We start from the raw sequence: 17,675 nt of genomic DNA on the forward strand, positions 1-17,675 counted from the left end.
AAACCGAGAAAATATATCGAGTGGCACCAGAGTCGCGAAATGACTCCTTGGAATTTCCAACTAAGTTTCACTCTAAGATCATTGACATAGGTCATATACATCTTCTATCTATTCCACAATGTTTGCTTGACTTTTACCTTTGTCTTTGTTTTTGTCCTTTCTTGGAGCACGACAGTAGAAGACTTATTACCAACCTTACCACAATTGTAACAGTTGCCCTTGAATTTTTTCTTAGCATGTTCTGACTTCTGTCAGTTGGACTTCTTTCTCTTCTTTTCTTTGGTAGGAGCTTCATCAATAATATTAACTCCAATTATTGTTGAACTCTTACAAGACTTTTATTCAGCGGTTTTTTTTATCTTCCTTAATCTTGATTTAAATCACAAGATCTTCAAGCTCAATTCCTTACGTTTGTGCTTTAGATAATTCTTGATGTCGTTTCACGAAGGAGGTTAACTTCTCGATCATTGAAGACACTTGAAAAGCTTCATTTACTACCATATCCTCAACAATCCGATCATGGAAAATAAGTTGAAGTTCCTGCACTTGTCATCCAACATTTATCTAACATTTTATAGTCTAAAATCTTTGCGATCACAAACTTTTTCACGCATACGTCTTCTGTCTTAAATTTCTTGACAAGTGCATCCCACAATTCTTTCGAAGATTTCATTGTACTATAGTCATTATATAAGTCATTTTCTAAAGCACTCAAAATGTAGGTCTTGTATATAAAGTCTAGATGTTTCCATGCTTCAACAATCATGAATTTTCCTTTGTCAGACATTTCAGCAGCAAGCATTAGAGCTTCTTCATTAGTAAATTTCTGCAAACCAAGAGTGGTAAGCCAAAAAAAATATATGTTGCTACCATCCTTTAAAATTCACACTAGAGAATTTTCCTAGTTTCTCTACCGGTGGTACAATACTTCAAGTTGGTACAATAGAAAGCACTACGACATTGTTGTTTTCCATTTCTCATAAACATACAAACTTAAATAAGTAATAACTCAAATTACAAACATAATAGGAATATAAAACCACAATAATTATTGTCTCCACCAGAAACACAGATTAAAAATAAATAGATAATTTCCTTAAAATTGTTGTTTATCTATGTTTAAAAAGTAAAATTATTGACTTCAACAAACTTTGCAGAAACATGAAGTTACCAAAGTTTAATGAATCAGTAAGAACAAAAAAACATATATCAATTCAAAAAAAAACTAAAATCTTTAAATATACCAGAATATGGAAAAATTATAATGGAAAAAGATTAAGTCCACTGAATGCACAGTGTCCCCTTGTGGAAATTATTCCCCCTCTTATATTTGAGGTTTGATTTGGAATCTGTCCTCCCATGATCGAACAATCTCAATCACAAGTGTATTGATACCCAAAATTCTGGTGTCAGCAAACCCATTCAATGGTAGTAAAATGCACGAAAAAACTTTGTGTAGAAGAAGAAGAAATCAGAAAAATTCATAAGAAAAAAAGTCTGAAGATCTAGTGGTAGTTATATCCAAGAGGAACTGGTTTAGAAAGGTTGCAATCTTTCTAAATCCACACGATCATTCATGAAAGTTTGCAACCTCTCTAATGGGCATGGTTGTTTCTGCAAGTTGAAACCTTTCAGAACACTCATTTCCAACAACGAGAAATTTAAATGAAACGGAAAAGTATTTTAAATGAAATGGGTCGCGCGCAGAGTCGGGTCAGAATGTTTTGGTTAATTACCTAATAATTTTAAACGTTTTAGTTAATCAACTAAACGATTGAAAACGTTACGGTTATCAACTAATTAATTGAAAACATTTTGTGCATTTAATTTAATTAATTAACTTAATAACTAAAACAAACTTTGTCAAAAAAAATAATCTCTCGACCATTTTCCAAAGCCGAGTTGAGCGACAACGACGACGGCGCAAGGGGACTCCTCTTTCCAACCCTTTTAATAATTAATAGGAGTGTTTCTATGTTTAAACTCTTCTCTGTTTCGTTCCACCACGATGAGGGAGAAATTCCTTTTCACTACAGCATAAGAGGACTTTTCAAGTTCTGTTGTACATCTTGAATTGTACTCAAAGGAGAAGGCAGGACAAGTGGAAACGAACAAAAATGACAGAATAGAGAAGAATCATGATGCTAGGAGAAGAGACGTGGAAGACGCAGTAAAATTGGGGAACATGCAAATAACCAATAGAGAAGAAAGCTTAGTAGTGCAACGGCAAAAAAAAAGGAGGAGACAGATCTAAACATTCGGAGAAGGTTTGGGACAGGGTTGGAATAATTAGCGAAAATAAATACAACTTGTTGGTGCAAGAGTGACAAGAGCAACGGAAGGAGGTAGAGAAATGTGAACTGAAATTGGTGGAGACAAATTCAAACACTCCTGGTGTTCAAATGAGTGATAATAAGGACAAGAGATCCAAATTGCAGGAGAGTACAATAGATAATGATCTGGTCCAGGAGAAAAGTCATGCATGACAGAAAAATATAGCAACATTAGAAAACAATGCGGACAGACATGAAGGAAGGGAAATGGGTGATGGCATGATTGAGAAGGGTTAATGAGGAAGTTATTTCATCAAAGTATAACAATGAGGAAAACTCCTCCGCAAAAGAAAAATAGTGTTCTAATCTTGCATCAGGGGGAGTGCTTGCACAATGTACGAATCGGAGATAGTAAAATATATAGACCAAGTGGCAATAGTAATAAGGAAACGACCGGACTTATAGAGGAGGAGGATGAGCTTTTAGCACATAATGAAACTTGAGGAGGAGGATGACCTAAAATATAATATTCAACAAATTAGCAAAGCAGGAGATTTATCACCAAAGAACAACAATAGCTTGAAAAAATGGAGCAAGGAAAGGAAAAAAAAAACAATTCCTTTACAGGCCCAAACAAGGAGCAGCTGCGAGAGGGTGTCTAATAGTGATCAATGACTAAAAAAATACTCTTCCGGAATATTAGATTCGTTAGTACTAAAAAATCATTTGAGAGATTAATGACTTAAATAAGAAACACAAATATTCACTCATAGCTATAATAGAACCATTTCAAAATCCATCCAAGCTAGAACAATACAAAAACAAATTAGGTTTTGAGCGTGCATGGGTGAATAGTTCAGGAAAAAATTGGTTTTTTTGGAAGACAGTTTGGGGCCGCATCATTATTCTTGATACATTGGAACTAATAACTATTGAATTCAGAATAAGAAACCTTTCTTTCTCATCAAAGTGGTGTATGCTAGATGTAAATATTTGGAAATATTATATTGATGAGAGGAATTGGAAGATTTAGAAGGTAGAGAACAATGTGCATGGGTCGTTCAAGGTGATTTTAATGTTATTCTTAATGAGGAACAAAAACTAGGAGGCCTTGCATTCACTAAAAATGAAGCCTTAGAGTTTGCATCATGTATCAATGATTGTGCTTTGGCAAAGGTAAGCACATCAGGGAGTAAATATACATGATGCAATGGGTGATTGAAGATGAGTGTATTTTTAAAAGGTTGGAAAGAATTCTTGTGAATCAACCAATATCAGAGGTACATCATCTAGGTACATCATCTGATCAGACCGGGTTTGATCATGCCCTTTTGCATATGACTTGTAATTCGATTGAGGAGCGACCTATAAAGCCCTTACAGTTCCTAAATTTTTTGAGCAAGCACAACCACTTCAAGAAAATTGTGGCTGATAATTGGAGTGTGGATTTTGTTGGGAACCCATTTATAGAGTTTCAAGCTAAAATGCAAAGAGTTAAAAAAGCACTATCCACTTGGGAAAAAAATCTTATGGAGATGTCTTTAAACAAATTTCCGCCATGGAAGATGTAATAAGGGTAAAGGAAATCCAATTGGAGTTAGAACCATCTACAAGAAAGAGGGCATAGTTGAACAAATTAGAGGTAGAATTGAAGAAATATTTGCAAATCAACGATTTTCGGAGGCAAATGCTGGGATGAAATGGTTTTCATATGCGAATAAAAATATGAAAAAAAAATTCATTGGGATTTATGGGGAAATGGAAGAAGTTGCACACTGATGAAATAGTGACTGATCAAGGAATTATGTTGCAAAAAAATGACCAGATTGGTCAAGCGGATGTTGGATTTTTTGAAGAGAAATTTCGTGTAGAAATTTGGTAACAGACTATGCCATGATTGACCAAATTCAAAAATGTATATCAGAAGAAGATAATGAGTCAATGTTTATACTATGGGTAGAAGTGAAAAATGGTTTTTGTATTAAATAGAAGCAGTGCTTGTGGGGCGGATGGATATACAAGGAATTTTTTTAAATGTTAGGATATCATAGAGGATGATGTTACTAAGTTAGTGAGAGCTTTTTTCTAGGGTCATGAACTGACAAAATACATTTCTCATACTAACTCCGTGTTACTTCCCAAGAAAGAACCAGTACTAAACTTCACAGATCTAAGGACAATAAGTCTTAGTACTTTGGTAAATTAGATCATTTCACGAGTAATACAAGAATTAATTCTGGTCGTCATACCCAAAAAAATTTCTCCAATTCAGTCGGGATTCGTGAAAAGCAGAAGTATCCCTAAAAATGTATTGCTGGCACATGAAATAAATAGAGATAGAGGAACAAAAATGTCAATGTGGTCCTGAAATTGGATATGTCTAAGCCATATGATAGAGTATCATGGCTATTCTTAACCAAAGTAACAAGAAGATTTGGTTTCTCAGATATAATTATTTATATGATATGGAGGATTATGTCAAACAAGTGGTATTCAATTCTGATTAGTGGACTAGCCCAAGTTTTTTCAGATGTTCTAGAGGATTGAAGCAGGGAGATACTCTATCTTCTACTCTTTTAATTATTGCAACAGAGTTCCTAGCAAGAAGACTCAACAACCTACATGAGGATGAAGATTTTAAGTGATACGGTTTGCAAAAGTGGAGCCGTAAGAATAATAATCTATCCTACACAGATGATACCATTCTTTTTTCTGGGAAAAGAGGTTTAGTGATCAAAATGATGAAGGTACTAAAGGAGAATGAATGTATTCAGGGTAAACGATTAATAAACCAAAAAGTTACTTTTATCTTCTTGAGAAAACACCTCTGATTATGGCAATCAAACTGACAAGTCCAATAGGTTTAAGACAAGGGAATTTTCCATGTCTATTTGGGTTGTCATGTATTTTGCGAGAGGATCAACTCTATATATTTTGAAGATTTGACTAGGAAAATTGCTAAGAGATTCTTCTCATGGCGTAATAAATTCCTATATTTGGAGGTAAGTAGGTGCTTGTTAATTATGTGCTTCAGCCTATACCACTATACTTGCTATCATATGTGCATCCCACAAAGAAAGTCATGGAGAAAATTCATCAATTTTTTGCTAAATTTTTTTAGAGATGTATGGGAGGATTTAAAGGTAAACACTGGGTGTCATGGGGAGATATGTGTCTCCCAAAAGAGGAAGGTGCATGGAATTGGATTCAAGCTTATTCATGATATAAACAACCCTCTATTTGCTAAGTTATGGTGGAACTTTAGAGTATCCATAACTCTTTATGGATCAAATGCATGTGAAATAAGTATTGCCAGAAAATGCATCCAATAATTATTAACAATACAGGAGATTCGCTGGTATGGAGAAAAACCACTAAGATTAGGGAGGAGGTAGAACATGTTATATGGTGGCAAACCAAGGCTGGGAATTCTAGTTTTTGATTTGGTAATTGGACCAGACAAGGAGCACTATACTTTACTAAAGGAGAGTAGTCACAAGAGGAGGAACTGGAGGTAAGGGATTTTATCATAATCGATGAGTGGAATGAAGACAAGATGAGATCAATGATTTCGAAGTAAATGGTAAAGAATATACGAACGAACATTAGGCCCATTGTCAAGGAAGACATCACTAACAGGTCATGATGGATGCATAGAACCAAAGGGGATTTCACTGTCAAATAAGCCTATCAAAACTTGAGAAGAAAGATGCCAGAGAATGAGTGGAGAAATTATAAATGGGTAAAGGGTCTTCCTTTCAAGATTGGATTTTTCCTATGGAGAATCTGGAGGGGGATAATAGCTACAGATGATAATTTAAAGAGGATGAGGCTACAAGTGGTGTCAAAATTGTGAAGAGGGACATTTGGAGAGTGTCTCATTTCTTACTAATAGCTTCCATAGCCCCAAAACTATGAAAGCCGTTTGCTTCTTATGTAGGTATCAACATAACTAGATCAAATTTAAAGCAACTCATTTATATATGGTGGGAGCTCAAGATGTCAAACAAGCTAGAGCTGATACTAAAGGCAGTCCCAACAATCATTATGTGGGAACTATGGAAAAGAAGAAATGTTGTAAGAAATGGGAAGGAAATCGCTTGTAGTTCCATGCATTATCAATATTTATTGGAAATACATCAATTTATAAGATTCAACTCCATTGGATTAAAAGGATATCACACCCTTGGTGAAAATGGTGGATCCACTTCAGATATATCACCCCCACCATTCATTATCTTTTGGTGAGGTTGAAGATGTCAAGAGAGGATTGGTTTACTTGCAACATTGATAAATCTAGTAAAGGAAACCCAGGACAAAGTTCTTATGGTTTTTGTATACGAATAGAGGAGGTGATGTCATATATGTTTAGGTACATTGCATAGGGGAGGCAAATAACATGGAGACAGGAGTTAGATCAGTGTGGGAAGCTCTAAAATATTGCATCAGACAAAGGTTGAGTCGTGTTCATATGGATACGGAGTCATTAATTTTAAAGAACATGATTGTTAAGAATGGGAAATTACCATGGGAGTTTGCAGAGAGGCAAATCAGCTAGCAAACTTTGTAGCAAATACAACAATTAACAAAGAGGAAAAAGAGGTATTCTTAGGCTTTAATCAGTTACCAAGCCTAGGACTAAAGATTCTTAATATGAACAAACATCAGATCGCTTCAGTTCCTATCAAATCAAGGATAATTAGCATAGACAATAATGGGCAGCATGCTTAGTTACAGTGGTGGCTAAAAGTTCAACAATTATATATACAATTCATAGTTTTAAATTAATTGGAGAATAAGAGTTGTTAAAGAACTACTCATAGGACTAAGCTATGAAACAGCAAAATGGGTTACGGAGACCAGCAAAATGTCAGAGTAAAAGGGTCAAATCTAACGCATCCTGCAAGGAAATATGAATGATGAGGCTCGGGAGAAGTTGTTTTCTCGTATTCGGCTTCAACTACATAAAGAATCATAGTCAAAAGACAAGAATACAAAAGAAAATGCAAGGGGAGGCGAGTAGATTACTTACACAAAATTTAAAAGCTTGAAGGAAAGGTTACTACTCTCTATCAATTTCGACAAGAACTCAGATACTACAATCGGGCAGTACACCTTCAACGAAGTCACTGTCAGCTGACAAGAGAGAAAAAGTAAGTAAAAAATAGGAGAAGATCGCTGATGAGGAAAGCAGATCACTTAGGCATGGTGAAGAATTATCACCCAGAGGAGAAGCAAAAAGAAAGAGGCATTGATTGAAGCGCACAGAGGAGAACATCTTCAAGCTTTCAAGGAGGCGGAAGGAACAAGAAAGAAAGGTAAAGAGAAAATGGAAGGTGAAAGATCATTTTGGAAACCCTACAGAAGGGAATCTTAATTAAAAAGCAGAACATTTTGTTTATGTAAATTTTTTCCTTTGGTAGTTTAATAAGATGGACTCTGAGTCTAGATTTGATTTTTAAAAAAAAAAATATATTAAAGTTAGTCAAATAAAATACAGAATAAAGTAATAGATATTGAGTTTGTGCTTGAACGGACTCTAGTATCCTAATATATATATATATATATGTGTGTGTGTGTGTGTGTGTGTGTGTGTGTGTGTGTAAGTCAACCAGATTGGAACTATCACAACACTAAATATTTGAACAAAATGCAATTCAAATTGTACTATAGAGTTGGACGAACACTTCATTATAAAATTGCACCAAAAGCAATTTAGATTGTACCATGATGAATTTAATATTTTATTGTTTGTGGCCCTATTTGATTGAGTATTAAATTTCATGCATTTTTGGAGAGACGCACGTGTCTTTACAAAATAAAGACCATGTGTTTCTCTTTCCACTTCCTACAACTCTCTTCATCTTCCATCTTTTGAAAGTGTTCTTGCAGTTTAAGGTACTTCTTATCTCTTTGTTCTTTTTCTTTCTTCAATTTTCTTTGTACTTAAATGATAAATTGAGAATGACAATTGAATTTTTATTTCTAAACAAAGGGAAAAATCAAAATGGGTAATTTCTAAGTAAGGGATAATATATGGCTGAAAATTTGACTTTTTCCATTCAAATTTCTTTCTGAACAAATGGGTAAATCAAAATGAAAGTTTGTACCTTCAATGTTCCCAATTTTTGGTCGTGGAAAAAATTGAAATGGAATTTCTATTCATGCCATAGACAAATTCAGCTCTTTGTTGATGTTGAATTTGTAATTATGATATATTTGATCGACGGATTTTTAATGTTGTTAGCGGGTCATTACAATTTTATTGTAAATGGGTGAGTAGTGGATGTTCTCTTATTTTTGTAAAATTCAACTCGCATGTTTCTATTTTTTTTCTAAAATTTCACCAAATAAGTATTCTATTTGATGAACCTTTCGGAGAAGTTATGTTATATGAATGATTTATACAATACTTTCTGCCGCTATTGTTGATAAAGTTATTTTCCTAGCATACATATGGCTCTAAGATTGAACATCGATGTAATAACAACAACCAAAACATCATATTGGACATGTAAAGTCCAAATTATGGACATGAGTGGAGGAAGGGTAAGTCCCGAGAAAATACTCAGATTCCAAAGTCTAATTTTGGAAGACAAAGTGGTACTAAACCTATAGTGATTACAGTTAAATTGTATGCAGATACTATAATTTTATCTCGTTAATATTTACAATACTTTGCGGGAGCAACAAATTAGGGGAGTTAAATATTGATAATTATGCTGACAAACTTGAATTATTTGACGCATATCTGATTACCAGTGCAAGAGTTAATGTTTCATTAACTTCACGTGGAAGACCAGTTCACAAATTCTATTCGGTACTTGATGGAGAAACTATATATAATTGAACGTATCAACCTTACTAACGAGCATGAAAAGGCACTGCCACCACCGACCAAACTGAAAGCCACAAGTTTTGTTCACGTAGCTACTATGTTTCCTGCTCCTATTACAAAAATTGGTATATTCCACCTATCTACTACTACGGCCTACGCATAAAATATATACACTTGCATACATGTGTACACATTTATTATATTTCATTACTACTTACTTGAAGATATACTAGATGTCGTTCTTCGTTTTGGCCCCATATATATGTTGGCGCCTTCAAAATAAGTTTTGAAAGAATATATTGTCGATAATCAGTAAGTATAAAATCTCACATTACCCACTTATTTCTCTTTGCAAACTCACATACGTCTTCACCATAGATGCTCCATTTCATTTCAGGAAGAGACAATTTTTTTTCTCACTTTATGGGAAGACTTTGGTGAAGTTGAAGGAGAGGACCTCCAAATTCAAATAGAAATGGCTGTAGAATTTTGTGTAATTCTTGAAAGATGTATAAGAATATCTCCTTATCAGGATATGATTGTATTGAAAATAAATCATTAAATATACTCAAAAGATAACATTTCATAAACATTGTCTTTATACAGGTTTGTCGCTTCAAAGTAGATTCAATTCTGCGATTCACATAAATCCTACTAATCAACAGGTATTGGAGTTCATCAACTAGTATGATTTATTTAGTATAATATATCAATTGCACTTGAACAACATATTAAATTCTTTATGTTGGTGTACGAATAGGAAAAAAAGAAAGAAAGACATGCTTTAAACTTTGCATTGGAGAACTTCTCCGGGTCATCGATGTCTCCTCTAACAATGGCTCAAACTCAACAAAAAATTATCATTATTGAAGAATTTTCATCTGAAACAAGTGTAAGTTTTACAACTATTATAAGTATATCTTACTGGAAGCTTCTAAAAATATAAATATAGTCCTAATACATGTGTATTTCATTATCCTGGATAGAATGAAATTTTTCACATAGAAGCAGAAATCAAAAATTACAGATGAAGTCTAGAAGATTTTAGTGCTTAAGTGTTCAGGATGTAAGGAGAAAAAAACGCAAAATAAAAGAAAGTGTTTGAATGCACAACGTACTACCGGCAGACAAAATTAAAGCCTCGATATTATATTTTCATCATATACATTTCATTACAACAGAATATATATTACATATATAAGTGCTAAACTAATCTAAATTGCAGTTGTACCTTTCAAATTGACCTAATTGATAGTAGTGGATCGACATCAACCTTAATTTCCGGAGACTCGGCTTAAAATTTGCTTTACACATATTTGAGACAACTTGCATCAAGGTTACCCTTTATTTAAATGCATTTATTGTTAAAATCGTTCTACATAAGTCTAATTTTTTTCTAGTCTGACTATGTCTTGACAATAGCTTTATTGTAGCACTACAAAAGGAACCTCAATTACCAACACAATAAATTCGTTGGTAAATTGATCAAATCGGTTGGCAAATTGAGTTATCAATCAAATGCCAACTTATATTAATCTGTTGCTAAAAAAGTCTTCAGCAAATATTACCAACTGATATTAGTTTGTTGGTAATCTTACCAACAAAACATCGTTGGTAAATACCCAAAGATGCTGTTACAAAATTTTGAAATATGACCCTGAAATTTCCGTTGGTAAATTTACCAACTAATATTTGGTTAGTATATCGTTAGTACCTTTACTAATGAATTGAAAAGGAGTTAGTAAATTTTTTTCTTTATTTTTTAATTCATACATCGGTAATTGGTTGGTAATTTAGTATCAAAAAAATTTGTGTTGGTAATTTGATTATGTACCCAACGGGAACCGAACCTAAGACCTCCCCGTTAAAGATGCACAAGTACTTACCACTACACCACAACTATTGTTTGTAATAAATTTTAATTACTCTAGTATGATTATTTATTTTTCTAATAAATTTACTAATTGATTGTTAGTTTATTGGTAATATATCATTCAGTTCAATGTTAGTTTAGTATATGATTAACAATACGTTCAAAATATTATTAACTGAATAATTATTCAATAGTAAAATATTTATTAATTTATTGTATTTAAAAATCTAATAACACATATATAAATCCAAAAATATTAATCAATTTTATAAATCATATTTGAATAAAAAAAATGCAAAATCTATGATAAAAAGTTAAATTAATCTCAATATGACACATCATTATATCAAAAAAATTTCGTTTGAGCACGTTTACAAAAAATATTGACCAAGTATAAATTTTGGTGAAAAGTTAAAACGTCTAACAACACAAACTAAAAATGGGAGTCTCAAAACCTGAAACAACTATCTTGTTCGATATAAAAATGACCTTTCGAAGCTAATTGAACTGACAGAATTTTCCTCAGAGCACATTTACAAATAATTCTAAGCAAAATAAAATTTTTGCCGAAAATTAAAAGTTAAATCGTCTAACGATACAAACTGAATGTGAAAACCTCAAAATCCAAGTCAGTCATCCTATAAAGCGAAAAATGACCTTCCATAGCTAACCGCACTGGCAAATTTGAGCATGTTTCCCAAAAAAATTGACTTAATTCAAATTTTACTCAAAAGTTAAAAGTTAGAACTCTTAACGATACAAACTGAAAATAAGTTTCAAATCCCAAACCAACCATTCTATGAGATCAAAACTTAACTTATACGGCTAACTGTGCTGAAATTTTTTTAATTCGAGCACGATTACCAAAAATATTGACTAAAGTGAAATTTGGCCAAAACATAAAAGCTAAAATGCCTAAAGACATAAACTATAAATAAAAGCCTCAAAATCCGAACTCTCTATCTTATTAGAACAATTTTTCGCATCTAATTATCCTATCTGGGTACGTTATCAAATATATTGATCAAAGTTAAATTTTTGCTAAAATTTATATGTTAAACACCTACACCTAACGGCACAGAGTAAAAATGAAATCTTCAAACCAACCACCCTACTAGATAAAAAATGACTTTGGAGTTAATTATACTAACGAAATTCTCATCTGAGCCCGTTCACAAAAATATTGACCAAAGTCAAATTTTGGCTAAACATAATATTTAAAACACATAAGGGCACAAACAAAAGTGAAAGCCTCAAAACATGAACCAACCTTCCCGTTAGATAAAAAATGACATTTCAAAGCTAATGACACTGACGGAGTTCTAATCTGAGCACGTTTACCAAAAATATTCAACAAAGTCAAGTTTGATTAAAAGTTAAAAGGCCTAATGACGCAAATTAAATATGAAAGCCTCAACAACAGACGATGATTTACTAAAAAAATTAACTTTAATCTGTAATTTACTAACTATTAAAATATAAGTTTGTAATTAATAATTTACCAATAAATTTTATCAGAGTTGGTAACAGTTACTATTTAACTAAACATTCATATGTAATATTATCAACTAATAATTAATATGTTTGTAAATTTACCAATGGATTAGTGATCGGTTGAAAGCGAAGTTGAATAACCAGAGGCAGAGGATGCAAATGGAACATTGCGAAAGTGGAAGACCAAAGCAGGAAAAGCAATGTTTACGCTCAAAACAACAATCGATGAATATGTGTTGGAGCATATTCGTGATGCTAAAATACCAAAAGAAGCATGGGACACTCTTGCTGCACTTTTGTCAAAGAAGAACAATACAAGGCTGCAGCTTTTGGAAAATGAATTATTATCAACAAAGCAACGTGATATCACAATTGCTTAGTACTTCCACAAACTCAAGAGGACATACCGTGAAATTTCATTTTTGGATTCAACGGCACCAATTGGGGAAACCAGGGTAAAAAGAATCATTATTCATGGTTTGAGACCTGAATACAGAGGTTTTGTTTCTGTTGTACAAGGATGGCCAAATCAGCCATCGCTTGTTAAATTTGAAAATCTTCTAGCTGGTCAAGAAGCAATGCCAAAGCAAATGGCAGGACTCTCGGTGAAGAATGTGAAGAAGCCTTCTACACCAACAAAAGTAGGAACATCAAGCATCAAGTTGCTGGTGGGTCTAAGAAGAAAATTTTTCAGAGAGATGAAAATTTTCTCTCAAGGGCAGTTCCGAAGAATCAAAAGAATGATAAAATATTCGAAGGGAAGTGTTACAACTGTGGGAAGAAGGGTCTTATGGAAAAAGACTGTTGGTTCAAGAATCAGCCCGTGGAAAGTAATGTTGCTACCTCAAATTCAAACGAGAATACTGAAGATGTTTGAGATGCTGAAGCCATTTTTGCTATTGAAGAGAAGGATTTAGCACTTACAACTACAATATATAAATCAATACTAGATCGTTGATTAAGGTTATGCAAATCATATGACAGGTGATAAATAAAAGTCGCAGGATCTATCAGATTATAAGGGAGGTTGTGTTGTGGTGACAACCAATGATTCAAGATTACTGATAGCTCATATTGGTAAGACGGCAGTTTCTCTTCAACATGCGGCCAACCAGATGTCACTTTAAAATGTCTATCATGTTCCCGCTATGAAGGAAAACTTGTTTTCAGTGTAACAACACAACATGTGGAAACTACATTCTATTTGTTCCTGATGATGTGAGGATATATCAGGATCTAAAGAACCTAGAAAATCCAATTATGAAAGGGAGGAGATTAGAATCGGTGTATGTGATGTCTACATACGTAGAGAAGACAAAAAATAATGAGACTGCAGATTTGTGGCACATGATATTGGCTCATGTGAGTTATTCCAAGCTAACTTTGATGATGAAGAAGTCAATGATAAAGGGTCTTCCGCAACTTGAAGTAAAAACAGACGTTGTTTGTACAGGATGCCAGTATGGTAAAGCTAACCAGTTGCCGTTTGAAGGATCCAAATTTAAAGTTGATGAACCACTACAATTAGTTCATTCGAATGTGTTTGGACCAGTAAAGCAATCATCAATTGGTGGAATGAAGTGCATGGTGACCGTTATTGATGATTTCTCCAGGTATGTCTGGGTTTTCTTTATGAAAGAAAAATCAGATTTTTTTTTTCATGTTTAAAGAGTTCAGGGGAAGTGTTGAGGGAGAAGTCAGCAAGAAAATCCTTTGTTTAAGAACATATAATGGAGGGGAATATAACTCAGTTGAGTTTCTCAATGCCTAAGGGAATGCGGAATTCGCCATCAATATACTTGTGCCTACAGGCCGCAGCAAAATGGCATTGCATAGAGGAACAATAGGTATTTAGCACAAATATGTCGCACTATGTTACATGCCAAGAATGTCCCAGGAAGATTTTGGGCAGAAGCAATAAGGATTGCATCATATGTCATCAACAGACTTCCTCAACAAAGGTTAGAATTTCTTTCACCTTTTGAGAAGTTGTGGAATATGAAAGCTAATGTCAGTTATCTGCGAGCATTTGGATATGTATGCTATGGTTTTATACCAGATTATTTATGTAGAAAATTAGACAAGAAAGTTGTTAAATGCGTTTTTATATGTTATGATAATCAAAGAAAAGTGTGGAAATGTAGTGACCCTACAACTGGAAGGTGTTATACATCACATCATGTAGAATTTGATGAGACCTCTTCATGGTGGTCTATGAAAAAGAAAATATCACCAAACCAAACTGATCTGAAAAATAAGTTGCAAATTACTTATATTCGATCAAATGAAGATGCCAATGTTGAACAAGGGCGCAACTCATAATTTTGGGAAATCAACTGTTCACAAGACAACATGTGAAGGAAGTGAAACAAATGAAGGAGAAGTACCAGTTGGTGAAACAAATGAAGGAGAAGTACCAGTTGTTCTACAATCCAAGACGAGAAGGTCAGAACGAATTCGGAGGCAAAACCCCAAATATTAAAATGTAGCAATAATAGAGGATGAATCTGGAAAAGAACCTAAAAGCTTTGAAGAAGCATCTCAAAACTTAGCGTGGACTAGAGCAATGGAGAAGGAGATCGCCGCACTAGAACAAAATCAAACCTGGGAACTTGTGCCGAAGCCAAAAGATGTGAAACCTATATCATGTAAATGGGTTTATAAAATAAAATGTCACACAGATGGGTTGTTGGAGAGGCATAAAGCTCGTTTTGTAGCTCGGGGATTTCCTCAGGAATATGGTTTGGATTATGGTGAAACTTCCAATCCAATGGGAGATTTACATGGCTCAACCAATGGGTTTCCAGAATCAAAAGTACCCTGGGAATGTTTGTAAGTTGCGGAAGGCGCTCTATGGATTAAAGGAATCACCAAGGGCATGGTACGGTAAAATTGCTGAATTTTAACTCAAAGTGGTTATTCCATTACATCTGCAGATTCAAGATTGTTTGTCAAATTCAATGGAGGAAATCTATGCATAGTACTTGTATATGTCGACAAATTGATTATAACTGGTGATAAAGAAGAAGAAATTGTCCAAACGAAGGAAAATTTATCTGTGCAATTTCATATAAAAGAACTTGGACAGCTTAATCATTTTCATTGTTTGGAGGTTGACGTACTCAAGAAGGAATATTTCTTCATCAACAAAAGTATTCCAGAGACTTGCTAAAGAAATTTGGGATGCTGGAGTGCAAGCCAATTGCAACTCCAATTGAACCAAATGCCAAGATGTGTGCACATGAAGGAAAAGATTTAGAAGATGTGACGATGTATCGGCAATTGGTAAGTAGTCTAATTTATATAACTCAGACTAGGCCTGATATTTCTTTTGCAGTTGGTGTAATGAATCGCTACATGCACAAGCCAAAGAAGCAACATATGGAGGTTGTTCGGCGAATTCTAAGATATGTGAAAAGTACAATTGGTTATGGACTTGTGTTTAAGAAAGGTGAAGAATGCAAGTTGGTTGGTTACTATGACTCGGACTATGCACGAGACCATGACACTCATCGTTCAACTACTGGCTTCACGTTTAAGCTTGGAGCTGGAGCAATTTCTTGGTGCAGCAAAAGGCAGCCAATAGTGTCGTTATCAACAACAGAAGCAGAATATCGGGCACCAGCAGTCGCAGATTAAAAAAGTATATGGCTTATGCGGTTGATGAAGGATTTACATCAACTAGTTGGCTATGCAGTTCCTCTTTACTGTGACAATCAGTCAGTGATTAGTTTGGCTGAAAATCCTATTTTTCATGCAAGGACAAACCATGTGGAAATACATTACCATTTCATCAAAGAAAAGGTGTTACAAGGAGAGATTGACCTGGAGCATATTAACACAGAAAAACAAATTGCAGACTTATTTACAAAAGGCTTAACTAACAATAAGTTTGAAAGTTTCTGTCAGCAACATTCATGTCTAAGACGACAGCTAATGTCGAGAAGAGGTGATAAAATCGTTAAACATCAGCCTAATTGTTTACTAGTCTGACTAAGTCTAGGCAATAGCTATATTCTAGTTAGTTGCTACTTTGCTATTTTGTTAGCGCGTAATGCTTTTCCTACTTTCTAATATTGCAAATTTCTTTTTCCTAGAGTTCAGGAAAATTGGTTTACTGAAATTAAGTAGTTATTTAGTGGGGTTAGGATTCCTAATATTCTGTAAGCCTATATTATCCTCTCAGAGTATTGAATAAAGTAGTAACTTTTCCCTGAAAACTGTTTTTAGTTTATGTTTCCTCCTTTCTTCTCTTGTTATTTCTGTGTTGATTACAGAGCTTTCCGTCGTGTTAAGTTCGACATTTGTAGTTGTTTTTAATTTATACTGAATTTATAATACAGATTCTCTGAATTGTTTTGAGAATTTAAAGTTATCTGGTAGCGTTTTTGTTGTTGGAAAAAGATAGAATGACATGTTCCATCTGATACTCTGGATTCATAAGTTGACTAAACTCTTTAAGCAATTTTAAGTTACGATTTGTTGAGGTTAGAAGCCGAATGTAGTTGAGGAAATTTTTTTCTTTGTTTGAAGTTATTTGTTGAGGTTACAATCCAATTGTTCAATTTCAACTGCTGTTGGGGCTTTTGCTTTGTCTTTACAAGTTTTGTTTTTCACAACAGAACAACTCCAGTTGCATCTTTCCACCAACAAGTAATGATAGAAACATGAAAAGGTCAATCCTAAAAGCACATGTGAGCTTGCATTGGAATAATCGAATGTTCTACCAGTCTCTTCAACCTAGGTGTTGAAAATTAGATCATCCATGCCAACAAAATCACTATAAAAGGTCAGTCTACTTAGGTACCTACAGTTGAGCTTAGATGAGACTTATAGTACACGCTTGAGATATAATGTAACTTATTATATTCTCTGTTCATACATATTTACCCTCTGTACTGTCTGCTATTGCAAGAACTATCTTTCTTACTTTTGTACTTTTTGGTGACTGCAAAGGAAAATTTTTGAAATGATAATCCACTACAATTACGCTCAACAGGGAGATACCCATCATAGGGAACTAACAAAGCTGTTATTCAGTTTTGCCACTTGCTTTAATCTAGGTTGGTAATTCGAACTCTTTGACAATTCTGAAGATTGTATTACTTTTCTCTCTGTCTTCTCTGATTTGTTCCATTTCTTCTCAAATTTATAATAGTTTTAGTGTTGAAGCGGTTCTATTCTTTCATAAAGTCAG

At 33.9% G+C, this 17,675-nt stretch overlaps 1 protein-coding gene across 1 annotated transcript; it reads left to right on the forward strand.

Annotated features, from left to right (window-relative positions):
* Positions 1–15,661: 15,661 nt before the first annotated feature.
* Positions 15,662–16,117, forward strand: LOC109118861 (uncharacterized mitochondrial protein AtMg00810-like). Its single transcript, XM_019210923.2, has one exon. It carries the CDS (start codon positions 15,662–15,664, stop codon positions 16,115–16,117), a length of 456 nt encoding a protein of 151 aa, XP_019066468.2.
* The last annotated feature ends 1,558 nt before the right edge of the window (positions 16,118–17,675 follow it).

Source organism: Solanum lycopersicum, chromosome 11, assembly GCF_036512215.1.
Source record: "Solanum lycopersicum chromosome 11, SLM_r2.1".
NCBI lineage: Eukaryota > Viridiplantae > Streptophyta > Magnoliopsida > Solanales > Solanaceae > Solanum > Solanum lycopersicum.